Below are 24,060 nucleotides of genomic sequence, written 5' to 3' on the forward strand. Positions count from 1 at the left end.
CAAATCCATGCTGGTTGACTCGGAGCAGGTTATTCTGTTCGAGATACATTACGTTTGAGTTCAGAGTATGTTGTAAGATACAAGAACAAATGTATCCTTTTTTCGCTCACAGTTGTTGCGCTCCCCTTTTTTTGGGCCATTATGTTTCTTTTGTTCCATCCCCACACGGTCTAACGTGATACAGTTTGCTATGTGTTAGTTCCTATTTATAAGAGTTCGTCGTTTTGTAGATAGGTCGATAGTGTGATACATTCCCAGGGAAATAGTATTACATGCTCAGTTGAGATTTTGGAGGACTCCCATTAGTTAATATGGATATCAGGTTCTATTTTATTCCAGTCTTGTGTTTGTCCGCCTATTAATTGAGGCAAAGGACATTGAGTCATTTGTTAAATTTTGATTTGGTATGTAAGATATGCTCTAGAGGTACTTTATGAGTATTCGTCGCATGTTCTTTGCTTGCCTTTATTTACTTAATATGTTCTCTGTCCCTGGTTTTTGCGTCTTGTTGCGTTTGTCATGTTGTGGAACCTAATTCTGATAGATCACCATAGTAATAAGGGTAGAAACATTTTGTAGACAAAATTCCGGAATTTTTTTGAACAGACGTTTAATTTACACCTGTTAGTCACAAGGGTATCACCAGGAGTGCCCCAGAGAAGTGTGATGACAGCTGTTGTCCTCTACGTATGTAAATGATTTGGCGGACAGTACAGGATGGGGAACACTCTGCTGTTGTTTGCTGATGGTGCCTTGGTGTACGGTAAGGTTTCAAAGTTGGGTGACTGAAGTGGGATACAAGATGACTTAGACAAAATTTCCAGTTGGTGTGGTGAATGACAGCTAGTCCTAAATGACGAAAAATGCAAGCTAATGCGGATGAGTAGGACACACAAACCTGTAATGTTCGGATATGGTATTAGTAGTGTCCAGCTTGACACAGTCAATTTGTTTATATGTAGTATCGGTGAAAAACAGTCTTGGTTGCAATTTTTATTTTTATTTTTTTTTTTTTCAACGACGCGTTTTGCCTTATTTAGGCATCTTCAGGTTATCTTTTCTAGATGGACGCTAGAGGCACCAAGATCTGCATAACGCGTTCCCGTTCACAGGAGCGAGTAACAGTAAGATAAGGGCTCAGGTAGTAAGCATAGCCTCTCGCGTCCATCTAGAAAAGATAACCTGAAGATGCCTAAATAAGGCGAAACGCGTCGTTGAAAAGTAAAAAAAAAAAATTTGCAACCAAGCCTGTTTTTCACCAATGCTGTTAAGTACTGGTTTGCTGTGTGCCACATATGGATTGGAAGAATTGTTTAAATATCTGGGCGTAACGTTGCAAAGCGATGAGGTGGAACGACCATGTGAAAATTATGGTAGGGAAGCCAATGGTCGATTTCGATTTATTAGAATTTTGGGAAAGGAGACCGCATATAGGGGGCTGGTGCGACTTATTCTTGAGTATTTCTCCAGTGTTTGTTATCTATACCAGATCTTATTGAAGGAAACATCGGAGCAATTGAGAGGAGGGCAGTTAGATTTGTTACCGGTAAGTTCGAACAAAACTTAAGTGTTACGGAAATGCTTCGGGAACTCAATTGAGCATCCCTGGAGGGAAGGCGTTGTTCTTTTCGGGAAAACTAAAGAAAATTTAAAAAAACCGGCGTTTTAAGCTGGCTGTCGAACGATTCCACTGACGTGAATTTTAATATTTTGCCGGCGAATTGACTGTTCAAACAAATTTCGGGCTTGCAGCCGGTCGTCTTTCAATACTTCGCACGATATTTCAACTGGGCACCTGCCAGTCATCTTCAAGTGAGCCGTCGCAGATTGGCGAAAACGTTCTCCGTTCCGCAATATATAGCGTACTGTAAATATTCTGCGCAGGCATTGAAAACTTGATAGTTGTACCACACCGCCCTCCGGCAGCGCCCTCGCTGGTAAAATAGCGGAACTCAGCCCTCTGCGTTGCTGTTTGCCACGGCCGTCGACGCACTCTGTCGAGTACGATTTGAACAAATCGTGGAGATGATGGGATTCCATGCATTGTCCAGCTGGTAGCCGCTGTCACGGTTTAACAGATTTTCAGCCAGTCGTATTTCTACGGATTCTCTAAAAATGGAGTCCCAGAAAGACGTTGCTGTGGACAAAATCATTGTTTTCTCATACTCCATTGAATGTCCAGTAGAAATACAATGTTCAGCAATAGCGGACCTGCACTGAACATCAACGTTACGCCCGCCTTTTGCACCCAAACAAGTCCGCTATTGCTGTACATTGTATTTCTACTGGACATTCAATGGAGCATGAGAAAACAATGATTTTGTCCACAGCAACGTCTTTCTGGGACTCCATTTTTAAAGAATCCGTAGAAATACGACTGGCAGATAATCTGTTAAACCGTGACAGCGGCTACCAGCTGGACAGTGCATGGAATCCCATCATCTCCACGATTTGCTCAAATCGAAGATGACAGAGTGCGTCGACGGCCGTGGCAAACAGCAACGCAGAGGGCGACTGAGTTCCGCTATTCCACCAGCGGACAGTGTGGTTCGACTATCAAGTTTTCGACGCATGCGCAGAATAGTTACAGTACGCTATATATTGCGGAACGGAGAGCATTTTCGCCAGTCTGCGACGGCTCACCTGAAGATGACTGGCAGGTGCCCAGTTGAAATATCGTGCGAAGTATTGAACGACGACCGGCTGCAAGCCTGAAATTTGTCTGAACGATTCTACTGACGTAAACATACATCGCGCGTAAGGACCACGAAGATAAGATACGAAAAATTAGGACTCATACGGAGCCGTACAGCCGTTTTTCCTTCGCTCTGTTTGCGAGCCTTCGTCACACACCTTACGGCGACTTACGGAGTATCGATGTAGATATACACTCCTGGAAATTGAAATAAGAACACCGTGAATTCATTGTCCCAGGAAGGGGAAACATTATTGACACATTCCTGGGGTCAGATACATCACATGATCACACTGACAGAACCACAGGCACATAGGCACAGGCAACAGAGCATGCACAATGTCGGCACTAGTACAGTGTATATCCACCTTTCGCAACAATGCAGGCTGCTATTCTCCCATGGAGACGATCGTAGAGATGCTGGATGTAGTCCTGTGGAACGGCTTGCCATGCCATTTCCACCTGGTGCCTCAGTTGGACCAGCGTTCGTGCTGGACGTGCAGACCGCGTGAGACGATGCTTCATCCAGTCCCAAACATGCTCAATGGGGGACAGATCCGGAGATCTTGCTGGCCAGGGTAGTTGACTTACACCTTCTAGAGCACGTTGGGTGGCACGGGATACATGACGTGCATTGTCCTGTTGAAACAGCAAGTTCCCTTGCCGGCCTAGGAATGGTAGAACGATGGGTTCGATGACGGTTTGGATGTACCGTGCACTATTCAGTGTCCCCTCGACGATCACCAGAGGTGTACGGCCAGTGTAGGAGATCGCTCCCCACACCATGATGCCGGGTGTTGGCCCTGTGTGCCTCGGTCATATGCAGTCCTGATTGTGGCGCTCACCTGCACGGCGCCAAACACGCATACGACCATCATTGGCACCAAGGCAGAAGCGACTCTCATCGCTGAAGACGACACGTCTCCGTTCGTCCCTCCATTCGCGCCTGTCGCGACACCACTGGAGGCGGACTGCACGATGTTGGGGCGTGAGCGGAAGACGGCCTAACGGTGTGCGGGACCGTAGCCCAGCTTCATGGAGACGGTTGCGAATGGTCCTCGCCGATACCCCAGGAGCAACAGTGTCCCTAATTTGCTGGGAAGTGGCGGTGCGGTCCCCTACGGCACTGCGTAGGATCCTACTGTCTTGGCGTGCATCCGTGCGTCGCTGCAGTCCGGTCCCAGGTCGACGGGCACGTGCACCTTCCGCCGACCACTGGCGACAACATCGATGTACTGTGGAGACCTCACGCTCCACGTGTTGAGCAATTCGGCGGTACGTCCACCCGGCCTCCCGCATGCCCACTATATGCCCTCGGTCAAAGTCCGTCAACTGCACATACGGTTCACGTCCACGCTGTCGCGGCATGCTACCAGTGTTAAAGACTGCGATGGAGCTCCGTATGCCACAGCAAACTGGCTGACACTGACGGCGGCGGTGCACAAATGCTGCGCAGCTAGCGCCATTCGACGGCCAACACCGCGGTTCCTGGTGTGTCCGCTGTACCGTGCGTGTGATCATTGCTTGTACAGCCCTCTCGCAGTGTCCGGAGCAAGTATGGTGGGTCTGACACACCGGTGTCAATGTGTTCTTTTTTCCATTTCCAGGAGTGTAGATGTAGCTGTAGAAACTTTTGCTACACTGTCCTGGCCTGCCCTGCTCCTCGCTACCTGCTTCGCAATATGTGCCTGGCCTCACCGCTGCTACCCTGCACAGTGGGTCCAAAGCGGCGGCTGACACTTGCAGTGGAAGAGACCGCTGCGCCCTGCTGTACCCTGCCCTCGCCGTGTTCCAGGCGGTCTGGCGTGAGCGGCGAACTGCTGCTGGGCGGCTCTCCGCGGGACGAGGCGCACTTCCGGCGAGTGTCGTGCTACCTCATGCAGGAGGACCTGCTGCAGCCGCGGCTCAGCGTGCGCGAGCTCATGCTGCTCGCTGCCGAGCTCAAGATGCCCGCCAGGTGCTCGCGGAGGCACCGCGAGGAGACGGTGCGTACTGCCGCCGCCCGCCACGCCGCTCCGCGTTCCGCCCTCATTAGCCCAGTCGAACAAGACAGCAAAGGGCCAATCAGGGGAAAAAATTTTCGTACTACATTAGCAGAGAGTTCCATAAGCGACATACTATTTTTGTTAATCCCAACCATTGTGGTCTGAACGTGGGGGGTGAATATAAGGGCTTATAAACATCACCTTCTTAGGTTTATCTCGAGTAACTAAAAAACGATGACCTGTAGCGATAATTTTTCCCAGTAAAAAGAACAAACAACGAAGGCGAGCTCAAAAGTAATGCCTCCCAACATTTTATGCGAAAACTCTCATAGCCTTTTCGATAAACGAACTGGATTAATCTTTATCCTTGATGGTAACATATTTATTTCTCAAGATAATCACCCTGGTGACGAACACATTCCTCCCATCGAGAGAGTGGTTTCTTAATGCCATGGCTGTAGAATGTTTGAGTTCCTTGACGGAACCACAGCCTCATCTCTCCGTACACCGCTTCATCACTATCAGAGTGAAGTCCTCGAAGATGCTCTTTAAGTTCTGCAAACACGCGAAAATCGGATGCGCCCACTGTATGTAGGTAACAGCACAGTGTTACGCGCTTCAATTCGGGCCTGTCTAGCGGCAGAGTGTTGCACTTGCGTCATCGAAGCGAAGAAGTCGACCGAGTAATACGCACGCCATATAATGCTTCAACCGATATTCAAAACAGAATTTTAAAAAAAATCAGAGGCATTACTTGTCAGCACGCTCTCGTAAGTTTAATTTCTCACAAAAAAGGTCCTATTCACTCCAACTTTCCAAGATATAGAACACTCGCTGGTTATTAAAATCTGTTTTAATTATATAAAACCACTGTTTATTGTTAAACGAAGTGGGTTATGAACAAATATTAAATGTGTGTACCACGTCCTGCAGTAGCGAGGCATTATGGGATAAATTATTTTCTGGTGGCTTAACAGTGCGTTCGGAAGGGAGAGTGGGTGGAAGGTAGAAGCGTGTGTGAAGATAGGTCGCCAGATTGTAGTCATGCATTTCCCTGTTTCGTAGGTCAACAAAATGAAGAGCAAGCAGGCGATTCCCCACACTTGCTACCCCACTACATCACAAGAAGCAACTACAGGTATTTCGCAAGTTCGCCTTGTCAATCATTGACGACGCAGTGCACAGACATTCACAGGTAGTGTTTATTTCCCACAAAATGCATTAACACTACGCGGAATACACATATGAGTTACTAATAATACTAAGCAAAAAATGTATATAGCGTCTATGTAAATTTCTGCACACTGTTCTTTCACTGCTCGAGGGCAATTAATGACAACTGTAAATAAGTTCTCATGAAACTGAAAATTACACCACTATACAGTGTGTTAGGGGTATAAGTGCAAATGTTTTTATTGGTGACTGAGAACAGTGTACCGAACAACATTACGTCAGTATTTACTTTATTTGCCGACTAATAACTACAACTATTATGGCTAGCATAACTACAACTATTATGGCTAGCATGTTTTTAAGTTAGTTAGTACCTCCAAGTACATGTGACAAGAGCAAACCATTAATGCTTACTTTGCTCTTGGCAGCAGGTCAGGTACTGATGTGTGGATGCCTGGACGCAAAACAGTTAGTCTCTACTTACAGGAATAGTCCACTCAGTAACGCAGTTACTACGATACAGAAATCACCAGGTAGTAAATTATGTGACGTCTTTGGAAGACTGTTACACGTAGAGAAAAAAACAACTAACTCAATGAAGTGGGTACATTTTAATTACTAATGATCACAATATCTGGACATATACCCATAACACACAGTGAAGTTAATTTGTCTACTCCCATAAGAGAACTCAACAGGAAATACTAAAAAGGTATAGTCTGTCGCCAACCGCGGTGGTCTCGCGGTTTTAGGCGCGCAGTCCGGAACTGTGCGACTGCTACGGTCGCAGGTTCGAATCCTGCCTCGGGCATGGATGTGTGTGATGTCCTTAGGTTAGTTAGGTTTAAGTAGTTCTAAGTTCTAGGGGACTAATGACCACAGCAGTTGAGTCCCATAGTGCTCAGAGCCATTTGAACCATTTTTTATAGTCTGTCCGTAAACTGAAAAGCGAGCAGTGGGAAGCCCCCTTTCCTACAGCTGCCATACAGGACGACTAAAAATCAATTTCACCTTTAATATTGTAGAGCACTAATCAGAGATTTACGTAAATTTGTCCGTATGTGTTTCTTGCATAAGTCCATGTAATGTTGAAGCACTTTGTAAAAAGCAACCGCCCCATGGTCATGTCTTTGCACTTTGTGAAACACCTTGTAGTTGCTTCTTCTGATGTACTGGGATAAAGAGTGTGGGGAATCGAATCCTCTCTGTTCAGAGTGCCGACTGGCGACCTATCTCCCCTCACGCTTCTGTCCTTCATCCCATTCCTTCCTCTACCCTGTTAAACCCCCGCATAGTACGGTTCTGTTTCACTTAGTTGTGGTACATACGTTTAACATTTGCTCTTAGCCCTCTTCATTTAACAATAAACATTAATTTTATACCATGTCAACAATATTTTTAAAAATCTGAAATATTCCATACCCTGCAACCTGGAAATGACTAGTCCTAGAGTGACCAGGACCTTTTTCGTAGGAAATTTAACGTAGTTCATTTTCGAACTGGGAAGTATTTTCGCTAGGAGTGGCAGTTTGCGACACAAATAGTGACCTTTAATTGCCCTCCCCCATACTCCCTTCCTCGCCCCCCACCCCTCATTCCCCCTCCGGATCTCTCGGAACCGAGGTGATGAAAACTTTTTTTGATGTGTGTACACTAACTGTTTTGTGGGCTGCTATCATTAATTTATTTTCCACTAACCAATCACTTAATTTATTTCAGTACTTTCCTACTGTTTCCTTCGAAGTTTGCCCTTATGTTGGCAGACACTGTTATTAGTTGATCATCTGCTTAGGCGATGTAGCTTCTAGTGCTTGTGAAAGTGTCAAGCTAGTCCACTAGTGACCATAATTAGTAAGATTATGGCCAAGTTACAACAATGCAAATACTAAGACACCGAAATTACACCGATATGTAACGAGATCGGCCCAGAGACTCAGCTGAACGTTGAGTCGAGTACAGTCCAAAGTTTTTGTGCACGTATAATAAAATTCATCGTGAGAGGAGCCAGATAGGCGTGCTTGGACAGTTAAGTAGAACTGCGTGCGATGTGAAGAAGTCCGGAACATACTTTGTTCTACCGTTCTCGCTCTCTCGCTTGGCGTAGTCACGTCGTCTCTGCCGCTCTCTCTGGGACCGGGCCTTCATTCGCCTTTTAATACGTTGTGGAAATATTTGGTTGTTTGGGGCGATCTGGAACTTCACTAAGTTAAAATCATTGACCGATGTCTCTGCAAGCTTATAGCAACTGGAGTGCCGCAGTTCAAAGTCCGAGTCATCAAAGAGCAAAGTTGCGAGGATTTGCTCACGTTCCTCCATGTCCACGGTTAAGCGTCAGTGCAGTCTTAATTCCCACGATCAACATCATCCAAAACTAATTACTACAACTTTTACAGTAACGGTAAACTAACGACTAGCCGCGGTGACAGGATTTTGCTCTTACAGTGCTGAATTGAATGGATGGTAAATCTAATGTTCTAGGAAATATTTGGAGTTCTATTAAAGCTAGTTCTGTCAGTGTTTCAAAATAGTCACAGTCCGCGAATTAGTAGCTTAAAACGCCTAAACGTTGTAAGCCCTAACCACACTGCAACGGGATCAAAAGTAGAAGAGTACTTCCCTAAAATTTAATATTTCTGCGAAGAGCTACTGTTCCTGGCACAAAGGTAACGTTTTTGACCACTCGACAGAGAGTAATTGATTTCAGACTATTTTATTCAACTTCAATTACTTTAATGTCCTTAGTCATCAGCTGCGATCGTTCAAGTTCTATGCAAACACAAAGGGTACAGCGAAGTTACACGGAGCACTTCCAAAAACTCCCTGAGATACTTTTTACGTTAATAAACCTGAGTATTCCAAAAACGGTCATAAAACAGAATTGGAGTTCTTATATGCCACACTTCTGGCCTTCCATTACTTTTCCTGATCCATAATGTATAGATGTGGTGAAAAGGAACTGGAAGCATATGAAATGTGGTGCTGTCGAAGAACATTGAAAATGAAATGGACGGATAAGATACGAAACGAACGAGCACTATAGAGTGTAGGCGAGGAAAGAAATCTGTGGCACAACCTTAGCACAAGAAGGAAAATAATACCTATAGCATGCGGGAAATATTAGGCCTGGCGAAGGAAATGCGGAAGAGAGGAAAAATAAAAGGGCAGACAAATACTAGAATATGTGAAACATATTACATTAAATAATTGGTGTAATACGTGCTCCGCGTTGCATAAGACGCAAAATGATGGCCCGCAAGAAAAACTAATCGAAATTCTGAAAACGAAAAATAGGTCATTGGAGACAGAGTTCTAATTCAGACTACACAAGGATGGGTATGGAATTCGTTATATTGCACCTAGCATTCTTGCAGGAGCCGTGGTAACATTCGGCTGAACTGTTTCAATCAAATCATGGTAAATTTTACCGAAATTTCCGTTTGTTCTGGGTAAGACATGCTTATGGCCTTACCTGCTGTTTAATTTATTCCAGCAATAATGTCAGTTTCTTTATACAGCTGTATCACATAGTTTATTTCGATGTTTAGCTCCTGTACAATCGAGTCTTGAAATCGGCTGTATTTTAAATTATCAACAAAATTTATATTTTGTAATAAATATATTGGAGATACTGACTTTATTACTGGAATACAATAGCGCAGATACTTGGCGGTTATTTGAGTCTCCGCTCGTCCCTAATACAACTCCACTTCTTAACCAATGCCCCAAACTCGCTGTATATCTTTTTATCGTTGATCAAAAAGTATCACTTATAGAAAATAAAAAACATACTATAATACCAGCCCCAAAATCTCGGCTTCAAGGAACCCTCGTGTATAGTTAGAACTAAACAGCAAGGGACTTTCCAAATATTACAAGAAATTTCGAAGTTACCCTGAGCCAGGAGAAAGATTTCCACCAGGAATTTCCCTAAAAAGAAACGAAATTCACAAGCAACAAACGGAGAAAGCACTGTCAGACAAATTAAACGCTACTACATACCAAAGCGACCGGTGTAGACAGAACTGCTGCAGATTATATGAATCCAAATTTCCCAAAAGCCATAAAATTGTTACGTTGGTCATGTAAGCCATTTGACAAACTGAGAAAAATTCTTGACACTTCATAAGAAGCCAGAAAGAAATCGTGTTAATTCTCGTAACTAAAAATGGTTCCACTTTTTCGTGTCACATGCAATACTACGTCTCATTGTCTGTTGAAACCAACACAAGAACAACTTGAGAGAAAATTCGATGACTATAAAGCAGATAATAAGCTTTGCCTGGAACAAATTTCAGTTCTGAAAATAATCATCAGATATCAATTTTTTTTAGTAAGAAAATCGGTTGTTCATTGGTAGATGAGAAAAACTATTTGACTCAGCTGACCGTAATTCTCTCTTATAGATTTTGAACGAACGTATTCTCGACCTTGAAACCACTGCAATCTATAGAGAAACGCTAAATGGCCCAAAATCAAAAGCAACGTTCAAGGGAGGAAAGTTGCAACATTTTTAAATTAAAACAGGAATGGGATAACGAAATGGACTCCATCCGCTAGTTTTCAACAGCGTTTTAGTAAAGTAATCTGGTAAAGTAATCTGTGGCGAAATCTAATATTGGAGCTCAAAACAGACTGATTAAATTACGAAGAACTAGTAAGTAAGCTTTTTCATACGACCTGGCGAATGTCATTCAGCACACAAACAGATGAAAAGTAAATAGAAATCAAAAGAAAATAGCAGAAGGGCAGGTCTCCAAATCTGATTTGAAAAACAAGGTACATGTCTAGCAACAGCCTAACACCCAAAGCTCTAGAAACTAAATACGAATAAATCGAGAAAGTTACTCATTTAAATACTTAGTTGGAATTGTTCAAGACAGTATCCTGCAAAATTTTTTATGAAATTACGTACCACAAAACGGAAATAATCTTTCGACATATATCAAAACATATTTACAACAGAAATTAATCTCAATATACCCAAATCGAAATACAATACAATCTTCAAACAAGAGTTTCCTCTGGTACAGAAACACTCATATTAAGCAAAAGAGAGACATCAAAGTAATTCTAAAGAGAGAACTGAAGTTAATCAATTCTAGGCGTGAAATTCACAGGCAGAGCAAATAAGGAAATTCAAACGTATACTAGCATTTATTCGGATATCAAGAAACAGAAGCTAAACGTGTATGGGCGTCTTAACAGAATGGAACCAGGCAGATGTAGTAGACGATTTGCAGAATTCTATGAAATTTGCAGTAAAGTTAAAATTGAGTCAATGAAAACGCACGCAGTAAAAAAGAAGTCCTGAATGGAAAAAAAATTAGTAACTGAAAAGTAACTGTTGACGTATTCTGGGATAATGCGGCTAGTTTGTTCGTAACGACTTCCTGAAGAACACACAATCTCCAGCTGTTCGCAATCACTTTGCGCCTCACCCAGAATGTATCTGTAAACACTTTTATCTCCATCTCATGTTTACATGTTTGCGAAGGAAGTTAGATGATTCTGTCACGCAGAGGATACAGAGTTGTGGCCTCCTTATCTCACAGCTACAGCAAGAGCTATAGCTTTGAGTATCGAACCTTTCGACAGACAAATGTCCATAGAGTTCACGTGGAAAAATGAAATTCAGGACACATACAGTTTCCTATTGCGTTGTAATAGGGAGTTGAATTTGAAATATTCTAACATAATGCACACCAATATATACGATAGTGCTTTTTGAGACTCTTAATGAAATGTCTAGTCTTTTAGCGTCGATAGAACTGTCATACTTAGCTCGGTATAAGTGTCTTACAAAGAGTTCATTTTGAAATATTACTAGCTGTAGTTGTTAGACTCGTGTGAATCAATGTCCACTTTCAATTACATAAAAGGATTGTCTTAACTAACCGTACAGTAATTTCTGAGACTTTGCAGTCTGCGTATTTTAATAAATTCATCAAATTTATACGTTTAGATGCAATTCCCTCATTCAACGCTGTTACACAAATAAATGACATCATCTGTAACGGATGAAAAATTGACTCGCCCGTTTCCAAGCTTGTCTGCTCCTCCTATGATTCTTGAACAGAGTATTCGCTATTACTAGCTGAAATTTATAACAGAAATCAGTAAGTCTTTCTCCTCCGTCATTCCTTGTCCCAAGCTCATATTCTCCTGTAACCTTTTCTTCTACTTCTTCCCCTACAATTGCATTCCAGTCGCCCACGACTATTACAGTTTCATCTCCCTTTACGTACTGTGTTACTCTTTCAATATCCTCATATACTTTTTCTGTCTCTTCCCCTCCAGCTTCCGACGTCGGCATGTATACCTGAACAATCGTTGTCGGTGTTGATTTGCTGTCGATTCTGGTAAGAACAACCCTATCACTAAACGGTTAACAGTAACAAGCTCTCTGTCCTATCTTCCTGTTCATATCGAATCCTACTCCCGTTATACCATTTTCTGCTGCGTCTGATATTACCCTATACTCATCTGATCAGAAATCCTTGTGTTCTTTCCATTTTACTCCACAAACCCCTACAAGATTGAGCCTTTGCATTTCCCTTTTCAGATTTTCTTAGGCTCCCTACCACGTTCAAGCTTCTGACTCGTAGAACGTTATGCTGTCGTTGATTATTCAGTCTTTTCCTGATAGTCATCTCCCACTTGGCAGTCCCTCCCGAAGATCCGAATGGGGGACTATCGCGGAATCTTTTGCTAATAGAGAGATCATCATTACACATTTTCGATTGCAGGCCAGATGTCCTGTGGATACACATTACGTGTCTTTAACGCAGTGGTTTCCAATGTCTTCTGCATCCTCATGCCGTTGATCATTGCTGATTCTTGGCCTTTAGCGGCAGTTTCCCACCGCAAGGACAAGAGAGTGCCCTGAACCTCTGTCCGCTCGTCTGCCCTCTTTGACAAGGCCGTTGGCAGAATGAGGGTGACTTCTTTATATCGGAAGTCTTCGGCTACCAACGCTGATTATTAATCAAAATTTAAACACTGGCGGGATTCGAACCCTGGACTGACGACGTTTTGATTACCAATCAAAGACGCTACCCCCATTTTTTTCGTTGTATTTGGCCGTAGCGGACGTCACATGACATCCCTTGAAGTTCGTTTTTGATCCCTTCACTCAGTTTCTTTTATTACAGAGAACAGCACCAGCCAGTTCTCTGACCGAACACGCTGAGCTACCGTGCCGGTCCCCCCTAGACCACGGGTGCATGTGCTATTAGTAACTAATGAACCCAAGCGTACAAAGAATTACACCAGCCTAACCGGAACACCTAAGAATATGGGATATCCCAATAACAAAACGAAACAACCTAATAACGTAAAAGAAAACGGCTGTAGTATACAAATGTAGTAGAAACCTAATGAACAAACGTTCATTGGACAATACAAACCCACTGAAATAATATCACATATATTCTAATGGCCTGTAATACATAAGCAATATAAATCGCGGTCTAAAAGATAGTATAAAAATAAAGTTGAAGTCACAAAAAACTATAAACAAATGTTCCATTAATATTACTTTACAGCAACCCAGTCATATCCCTCAAGTCCACGAACACGCTAGCACAGCAAATGTATAACTTGTGTAAGTATAAGCCCATAAATATGCAATCTCTCCAAAGTAACAACGAAACATGTAACCAATGTTTATACTAATTCCTGAAAATTTAATGCACAGAAAACAATGTTGCCAACATTAGTAACATCGACCATCAACATATACCCACAAGGTTTAGAATAACATACATGAGACACATCGACGAAAGAAAATCCTCTGTTTATATGTAACAACAGCCTATGCAGCAATCTAGTAGAAGGCGTCAGTAAAAGCAATAGCCGTATATTTATAAACATACAGATACATAACTATGAACTATGAAACGTACGTATAGCAAACCCAACGGAATGACGAGAGAGGCAAGGCAATGAACTCCGAAGCGTTCATAAGTAGGGGAACCCATGTAATCGAATAAAAATACAACTGTTGGTTTCAATTTTCATTACTCAAATAATTTGTGTCCTGCTGCTGATCCACTGTCCTCAATGGATTACCAGGTATCTACGTGATGGAAAAGCAGCTCATAGTCGACCTCATTTCGCTTTACTGGCTAACGACGAATGTTTGTAGACTTTGTGAAATACCTTCCTAAGGGAATTTTGCCGATAATTTTAGAGCTGTTGTTTAGCCTTCCTCGGTAAACAGTATGTTTTGTTTTCTTCTTAAGTATACATGTGGGATTCAGTCATAGAAATGAGAATGAAATTTACTTTATTTTAGTTTAGTTTAGCTTCATCAGGCTAACCATTTATTTTCTGAAGATACTTTTTCACATAATGTTATCACACATTCTGATTTTCTTGCATGGAGTAGAAAGAGCTTTTCATCAGATATGATTTCATTTTCTTTTTGAAGTATCATCTGCTGGCTGAGTACCCAGTGTTTCCCAGGTGTGTGTATGTTCCAGGCTTCCATTAGTACAGCTCCTCCTTCCCTCTCTCTGTCTACCTCCTCTTCCCATCTCTCGCTTTCCATCTCCTCCTCCCATCTCTCATTGTCCAACTCCTGTTCCCATCTTTCCCTGTCTATCACCTCCTCACCCATCTCTCTGTCCAACTCCTCGTCTTCCGTTCCTCTGTCCAACTCCTCCTCCCCCATGATTCTGTCTATGTTTTCACCTGTCCTCTCTCTGTTCATCTCCTCCTCTCCTTGTTTCTTAATGTGCTCCTCGGTCCGTCTCTTTCCCCCTCTAAGTTAATCTCCACCTCCTCCTCCCTCCGTCAATCTCCCTTTCTCTGTTCATCTCCTCCTCTTCCATCTCTTTGACCATCTCCTGCTCTTTACTTTCTTTGTTTATTTCTCTTCTTTCCTTTCTCTGTTTATTTCATCCTCTCCCCTCTGTCTACCCATCCCTCCTCTTTTTTTCCTGTCTATTCCCCCCTCACCCTCTCCCTGTTCCTACCCTTGTCCCTCCCTACTTTCTATGTTCATCTCCTCCTTCTCCCTCTTTTTCTGTCCATCTCCTGCTTCCTCGTCTCCCTGTCAGGTTACCAACTCCACCCCTACAGGAGGTTGCTGGTTCATACTGTCTTTCCATATAGTAAGTACTATGTGTAACAAGTTTGGTTGAAGTCGATCCTGGTGTTTAAGACTATTTGCCTGAGTACGCACATTTCTCATATATTTAACATCTTTTTCATATTTTTGTGCTCGTATTTCACCTGCGTGTCTAGTGAATTTCACCCTTCATTTTCGTTTTCATGCAGCTCAATGTTTATGATATATTTCCTGAATTACGTGTCGTACAGTGATATAATTTTACAGGTACATCCAGTCATATATGTGGATAAATATTGCGAAATGTGTTCCTTATAGAGTCAGTAGTAAAGAAGTAATAAATTAAAAGGTCATGCCTGATTGGCAGTTTTAGTGCATGACAGCGAAAATGTAGTAAGCGATGAGCTTCATCATTTTGTGGAGAGTGTCAGTGAGAAGAAGTCTCGTAATGATTTGAAATTATGTGTAAAGCTGCCTGCAAGTCACGAAGTGTTCTAATTCTGAAATACTGGCTGAATATAGTCTACCTGTTTGCGCCCAATGAGTTACGGTTCTTATTTCACTCCCACTCCTTATAGGTACGTGGTTCTTACGCCCAAAGTGGCAAAGTATGACTGAAATTGATCCAGAGATTTAGCAGGGGATGTGGAACATACATATATACAAATGCGTACAGAAATCATGCATGCACTTTTATAACATGTATCGATTAAAATTTTTACATCACGATGCAGGTGACCTATTATTTTTATAGCTCACTATCTCACTCATTTCTTTGACACAGTGAGGCTAAATAATGGATAATGTAATCGATTATCCTTTTGGTGCTACATTTACAAGATTTCGAAATGTGGTGCTACAGAAGAATGCTGAAGATTAGATGGGTAGGTCACATAACTAATGAGGAGGTACTGAGTAGGATTGGGGAGAAGAGACGTTAGTGGCACAACTTGACTAGAAAAATGGGTCGGTTGGTAGGAGATCTTCTGAGGCATCAAGGGATCACCAATGTAGTATTAGAGGGCAGCGTGGAGGGTAAAAATCGTAGAGGGAGATCAAGAGATGAATACACTAAGCAGATTCAGAAGCATGTAGGTTGCAGTAGGTACAGGGAGACGAAGAAGCTTGCACAGGATAGAGCAGCATGGAGAGCTGCATCAAACCAGTCTCAGGACTGAAGACCACAATAACAACAAAACAACAACCCGCCTCTGTGTAGCAAATACTTTTTTCCTTCAGCGACCCCACAGTATGCCTCCGTAGGAGATTAGTGAAATATAACAGGGAAACTAAGTAAACTTTCTGATGTTTTCATTCCAAATCCTGAAACACAAAAGTTTCAGATCTCATATCTATAAGACCTGTAACATGCCGATTCCAGCTCAGGTTCTTATCAATATAAATCCCTAAGAGTTTAGAACAGTCTGTTTCACTTACTGATTTAGCTTCATGCATAATATTTATTCCTAATGATGTGGTCACTGAGCACTATGCGACTTAACTTCTGAGGTCATCAGTCGCCTATAACTTAGAACTAATTAAACCTAAGTAACCTAAAGACATCACACACATCTATGCCAGAGGCAGGATTCGAACTTGCGACCGGAGCGGTCGCTCGGCTCCAGACTGTAGCACCTAGAACCGCACGGCCACTCCGGCCGGCGATGTGGTCAGGCTTTTCGCAATACATACACTCCTGGAAATGGAAAAAGAACACATTGACACCGGTGTGTCAGACCCACCATACTTGCTCCGGACACTGCGAGAGGGCTGTACAAGCAATTATCACACGCACGGTACAGCGGACACACCAGGAACCGCGGTGTTGGCCGTCGAATGGCGCTAGATGCGCAGCATTTGTGCACCGCCGCCGTCAGTGTCAGCCACTTTGCCGTGGCATACGGAGCTCCATCGCAGTCTTTAACACTGGTGGCATGCCGCGACAGCGTGGACGTGAACCGTATGTGCAGTTGACGGACTTTGAGCGAGGGCGTATAGTGGGCATGCGGGAGGCCCGGTGGACGCACCGCCGAATTGCTCAACACGTGGGGCGTGAGGTCTCCACAGTACATCGATGTTGTCGCCAGTGGTCGGAGGAAGGTGCACGTTCCCGTCGACCTGGGACCAGACCGCAGCGACGCACGGATGCATGCCAAGACCGTAGGATCCTACGCAGTGCCGTAGGGGACCGCACCGCCACTTCCCAGCAAATTAGGGACACTGTTGCTCCTGGGGTATCGGCGAGGACCATTCTCAACCGTCTCCATGAAGCTGGGCTACGGTCCCGCACACCGTTAGGCCGTCTTCCGCTCACGCCCCAACATCGTGCTGCCCGCCTCCAGTGGTGTCGCGACAGGCGTGAATGGAGGGACGAATGGAGACGTGTCGTCTTCAGCGATGAGAGTCGCTTCTGCCTTGGTGCCAATGATGGTCGTATGCGTGTTTGGCGCCGTGCAGGTGAGCGCCACAATCAGGACTGCATACGACCGAGGCACACAGGGCCAACACCCGGCATCATGGTGTGGGGAGCGATCTCCTACACTGGCCGTACACCTCTGGTGATCGTCGAGGGGACACTGAATAGTGCACGGTACATCCAAACCGTCATAGAACCCATCGTTCTACCATTCCTAGACCGGCAAGGGAACTTGCTGTTCCAACAGGACAATGCACGTCATGTATCCCGTGCCACCCAACGTGCTCTAGAAGGTGTAAGTCAACTACTCTGGCCAGCAAGATCTCCGGATCTGTCCCCCATTGAGCATGTTTGGGACTGGATGAAGCGTCGTCTCACGCACTGCACGTCCAGCACGAACGCTGTTCCAACTGAGGCGCCAGGTGGAAATGGCATGGCAAGCCGTTCCACAGGACTACATCCAGCATCTCTACGATCGTCTCCATAGGAGAATAGCAGCCTGCATTGCTGCGAAAGGTGGATATACACTGTACTAGTGCCGACATTGTGCATGCTCTGTTGCCTGTGTCTGTGTGCCTGTGGTTCTGTCAGTGTGATGTGATGTATCTGACCCCAGGAATGTGTCAATAAAGTTTCTCCTTCCTGGGACAATGTACTCACGGTGTTCTTATTTCAATTTCCAGGAGTGTAGCTATACTGATTGCGCTTTCTACAATTTTAGTGACAGTCCCACTTTTACTAATTTTCAAAAAATATTACTTGTATTTTCAAGTGTTGAAGTTTCTCTTTTAGGTTTGATTGCAATATTTGAATAGTACGTAAAACTACTTATACTTCTTGGATGCATGATGACAGATTATTTGTATGCATTTTCGTTTGTTAATTGCCAGTCATCATCTAGGTAGGCCCTCAGTCAACCTGAATGTAGTTTTGCATACTTTATTGTGACTCTGTGTGTTTTGTTGGAATCAAGATCAGCCATATCCGATCTTTTAGGAAGCACACAGACGGTAATGTGTTTTGAAGTAAAGTTGTAAGCTCTGGATGCTCCGTTCTTTGCTGTATGCTCCTTATAAACCCCACGCACGTAACGGAGTGGCTCTTCCGATGCTGGGAGCGCTTTCCGCAGACTTGTTTCGCAATGGGTTGCAGCTCTCCGGCCGTGCTGTTCGTGGTATCCCTCTGCTTTCAGCGTGAGAGCCTTTCTGTAATCACTTTGACCTGGTTGGTGTGATCACATCTCACAGAATTTTCGGATACTATTTTTTCAGACACACAAAACACAGTTACAATTTATTACATTAAAATCGTAAAATAGTATTCTTGCAGTCAAATGAAGTGTAGTGAAGTGGTTTCGAGTCTGCTCATTATCTCCAAGTCATTGATCTAAAAGAAACATGAAAACAAAATGTGAAACAGTTTCTGCTATCAGTTTGTTCGCCGTTCTGACATATGTCTCGTATTACGCAACGGTAACGTGGAGGAGATGTTAGCCATTATAACATAATTCGAAGTCCCTGCCTCTGCAAAAGCGAAACGACGTTAATGAACTGCGACCTTTTTTCCTGCGTTGTTTCCGCATTATGGTATTTTCTAGGAGTCTCAATATTTCGCGACAGAAATTGATGCGAAAACCGACATTGCCATCAGTAATGGTGAATGATTTCTTTATCTGATGTCTGTTGGAAATGGTTTAGTGCCTAATGTGCAACAGGACGCACCGTGAATCTTCATAAGTACAGTACTAACACGTTGCGAAAAAATTATGAAGTAAAATTAAAGAGTTTCATGCACAGTCGGGAGGTTACCAATAATTGTTCTTTCCGCACATATTTCGCGACCGGAGCAGGAAAGGCGGGGAAGTGGCAGTGGGTCACAAAGGCTGCCCCCCCCCCCCCCCCCCCCCGCCGCCGATAGCGTGGCTTGCAAATATAGATCTAGAATAAGAGTACAGCCTGTCGAAAATAATGCACGGTCACACAAAAAGGGTAAATATAAAGATTGTTACTTCAGTTCGCCGAACCTAAGCTGTCCGTTTGTGTTCGATTCCATCAGTGCTTGTTGTTAACAACGTTGTACCTCTGCTAGTTATCTTCATTCTTTTGTTCCTGTATCTTTTACGCACTGAGAAAATTTACCCATTTTCTGGAATGTTTACTCTCTCGAAATTTGTCGATAGTGTCCCTAATCTCGCTTCAGTGGGTGGAAAGCATTTTTTTATGGTTCTTCTTGAGTTCTGTTAACATTCTGAACGCATTACTAAGAAAAGACAAGTTTTCTGGTATCTTTCTAAACTAAGCCAAATGATATTGCCCGTTTTGAAACATATTCATCTAATTCATTACGTTTATTAACGGACAGAAATGAAGAACACCATTTTTTACATAATAAGTGGAAAAAATTCTATCCTAGAATATCCGACGTTTTTTGAGAGAACAGTTAAGATTAAAATTGTCAAAACTGAAAAACAATATATATCGTTGTGCAGCACCAGACGGAAGTCTATCCAATTAAAAGGTATGTATCACGCCACAATGAGTAAATGTTTGAGAGTAATAGTAACAAGCCGTAAAATTAATACTAGGCAAGGTGAATAAGACACAAAATTGTTGAAATTATTCTGAGTAAGTGTAGTACTTTCATAAAGGAATCGCACACAAGACGTTAGAACATTTATAAGGTATTGTTCCAGTGTTTAGAGACCTTATGAAGCAAATTGGAGACCGTATAACGAACTAATTCAGAACTACCAGGGTCGTAACAGGGAGGCATGGCCCATACGAAAGTGTAACAGATATTGTCGTGGAAATACAGTGAAAATCTCTAGAAGAGTATGTTGTTATTGTAGAACCCCGTTGGGCGAAGTTAGATGACAAGCATTTGAGGAAGACATTTCTGTTGACATGGTTGTGCACTGGTGTGCAAAACATATGGACAAAATGAAGTTTCGTATGATCCATCACTAATAACTAACATAGCTTGGACCATACATAGAAAGAACGGCGCAATGAGACGAACAGTAATGACTGTTTTTTTCAAAAACAGTAGTTACACTGAAGTCATCGCGGTTTGTGATAGTCCGCTAGACATTATAAAAGGCGGGACATCTTTCTTAATAGGGTGTGTGATCACCACGGCAAAATATATATATATATATATATATATATATATATATATATATATATATATATATATATATATATATATATATGGTTCAAATGGCTCTGAGCACTATGGGACTTACCATCTATGGCCATCAGTCCCCTGGAACTTAGAACAGCCAGCCATCACGAGGCAGAGAAAATCCCTGACCCCGCCGGGAATCGAACCCGGGCATGGGAAGCGAGAACGCTACCGCACGACCACCAGCTGCGGGCTCACTACGGCAATGCACACTCTTCAGTCGGCTCGCATACCGGCCATACTGGCCACAAGACGTTCTGCATTACGTACCCCCAACGCTTTCCATACGTGTTCGAAGGGATTTAAGACGTCGCAACGGACAGACTAGTCCAATCACCTCTAGTTGCAAGAGCGTCCCCACCTGCGCAGTTCGCTATGATCGCGCAGTGTCACTCATAAAAATTGAAGAAGGGCTAATGATATCCTGAAAAATCCCACATAGGGAACGAGTACAGTGTTATAGTAAAGTTGTCCAGTAAAATGCTCAAATGTTTGTGAATTCCTAAGGGACCAAACTGCCGAGGTCATCGGTCCCTAGACTTACACACTACTTAAACTAACTTACGCTAAGAACAACACACCCACCCATTCCCGAGGGAGAACTCGAGTTGGCCAGTGACTGGACAGTGTTCATGGATTTAATATTTCAACCATCTCGAGGAACTGTAATTGTGTATAATGAAATAATAAGAAACCAGTGCATAAAATAAATTTAATTTCTTTGCCGGTTTTCGTTATTTGTTTCCTTCCTGTGGCTGCAGTTTTAATATCCAGAAACAGTTAATTTACACACCTTGATTCCCATATACTTCACTGTATGCAGATGAATCTCCAGTCAAGGTCACATGCCCTTCTTCAGAAGACTGTACAGGAAACTACACCGCAGATAAGTAGAAGTCAGACAAGAACTAGGCACGAAAAATTTAAAAAATATTTTAAAAATTGATAAATAAAGAATAGTACATACTTATGACTATCGCATTATTTGCGAGAGTCAATAATAAAGCGCATACAGCAAGAGTGCTATGGCCCTAAAACTACACTTAGGAGCAATAAGTATCACAATACTAAAGCCATTATTACAGTAAGAGCTCTCAGATGCCAACATGTAGCTCTTAGCGTCTGCATAAAACTAGTACAAAGAAGCGAAACAAAAAAAGTGCAGGCATCGCGCCAGAACATGAACCAATCAGCCAGTTATATGCATATCTTGAAGTTGTTCTCAGAGCGAGGGTGAAAGTACGTTAAATTAATAAAACAAAGTAACTACAGCTGCCATAAGCATAAACAAAATTGTAAGTGAATATAATCAGCGTAGTAAATAATATATTTAAAAAAGCCTGTCGATAAATCAAACAACTTAATATCCACGACAAGTGGCACTATGGATGGGAAACTTGGGAACTAATCTCTATGCAGCTGTAGTGAAGTCAGTATTATGCTTGTAGGGAACCCGTCAGCAAAAAGTGAGAAGCGTATCACGGGCTGGAACATGTGACTGATGTAAGTGGAGAGACTATTCTCGATCATTTGCTAAGAAAGTGTCTGCATAGAGAGAGAAGCGTGGGCACAATTACATAGTAATGAAACAACTACCACTGGAATATATGCAGGTCGCAAATACGTTTGGTGAAAGAATTGTATGTAGCGGCTTTAATAACAATTGTATGGTACTATAAGGTTTAGAATACGTCGGTGAATTGGTGTAAGGATGTCAATGGCGTCGCAGTAGGAAATATGCCCTTCGAAAACAGCGCACTAGTTGTGTCAAAGGGCGAGATGTAAAAAGTGGAATACATGGAAAAGCTATTCCTAATCAGCAGCTAAAAGGAGGACCCAAAATTAACTATAGGAGAAAGGAAACGTAGGCACCGTTATGTACTTTTGATACGGTGAATAACTTATTCAGAATGTACACAAAGTCCTAAATACGCTTCTTGAAGTGAATACAACTAGCGACAGTCACATAAGATGAATGAAATAACCACAATAGGTTTTAATACGTAACTGTAAAACACCTGTAACTCTAAGAATAGATTTCTATAGGTCATTGTCTAAATAGTGCTAACCATGTGTAACAAAATAAATGACCACCTGTAGGTTGTAGATGGTTAATGCCTGCAATAATAAGAGGTTGATTATGTGGCAATGTAAGTGACTACCCACTTACTACTGTAAATGCTTCACTACTTAGAACTGTATAAGCCTAATATCCTGTACCTATAGATGATCCACTCACTAGAGTTCACACAGCTGTAAGTCAGTACGACCATGCAGCATTTTGTCTTCCCACACCATAACACTTGAACCACCAAAATGATCCTGTTCGAGAATGTTTCTGAGTGTATTATGTATTTCCTTCTCTCGCCATAGACGGGAATGCGTGTCTGACATGATCGTTTTGGTGGTCCAAGTGTTGTGGTGTGGGGAGACAAAACGTAGTAGTAATTTTGAGTCATAACACTGTTGGCAGCAATGGAAGCTGTAGGCGTAACTACATAGCTCACATTGGACCTCGTATATTCCAAATCACCTATAAATGTAATGATGTTACCTTGCTACTGCAGTGTATGCACGAAAAAGGGAAATTTCGCCTTTTAATACATTCACAGATTATCAAAGGAAAGTATACTACCTTATAATTAATGTTCCTATAGTAATTTATCACTTCAGGACCGTCTAACAGCAGCAGCGTTCCATTATCGTTTTCGGCAATTTATATGTGGTTAATTCACCGTACACATCCAAGTTGTGTACCCTAAACATTATTATGTGCTTTAAAATACGTCAACGATTTATATGTTGTATCGCTACACGTTAAGAGAGACTTTTTTTACTATGTGACTATGTGATGTATAATTCACACTTCGTGATGTTCACATTTGTACATAACATGACGAATTTTTATTACATTAATCACAAATGTGGGTCCCTATAAACTGACGAAACTGGTAATCCGAACATTGTAGTTACTAAGCAATCTTTACGTAATAAATTATTATATAAGATTTCCCTATTTGCTATCGTTACTCGTGTTGCTAATTCAGTGGATAGAAGTACACTAAGTGAGCCCCCGGTAACATAGTATCTTTCATTTTAGCAGTTATAAGAGGATCTGTGGAATTGTGGCTGAAACGTTGCATTTTATTCACTCATTTCACAATTTTACGATGCTTATCTGGAGAAAATGAGTTATTAACCAGGGCGTAAGACAAGAGCGTGTATTGCCACCTACGCTTTTTAATACTTATGTGCACGATATTCTGCATGCAAGGATCCGGCACCACCTCTAACTAGCAACGGCGGCTTTGAATGCAAAAAGTCTTTGAAGAACTGTGTATTAACTACATCAGATCTGTAAAGAATATAATTTTAAAATTTCTACTTCATAGTTAGTAAGCATGGCATTCCAGGACAAACACCCAATAAGAGCAAAGATTAGTTTGGATGACGAAATTTTAGAACGGGTTCAGCATTTCAGTTATTTAGGTTGTGATATCTCTTATGATTACGATGGATACGACCTTTCTGTATA

General features: G+C 42.5%; 1 protein-coding gene across 1 annotated transcript in view; it reads left to right on the forward strand.

Moving 5' to 3' along the window:
- Positions 1-24,060, forward strand: part of LOC126356304 (ATP-binding cassette sub-family G member 1) — a 443,602-nt gene that overhangs the window by 206,362 nt on the left and 213,180 nt on the right. Inside the window, exon 4 of the mRNA XM_050007250.1 lies at positions 4,491-4,680. Coding sequence (XP_049863207.1) covers positions 4,491-4,680 — 190 coding nt within the window. The remainder of the gene's footprint in view (positions 1-4,490; positions 4,681-24,060) is intronic.

This window comes from Schistocerca gregaria, chromosome 3 (assembly GCF_023897955.1).
Source record: "Schistocerca gregaria isolate iqSchGreg1 chromosome 3, iqSchGreg1.2, whole genome shotgun sequence".
Classification (NCBI taxonomy): Eukaryota; Metazoa; Arthropoda; class Insecta; order Orthoptera; family Acrididae; genus Schistocerca; species Schistocerca gregaria.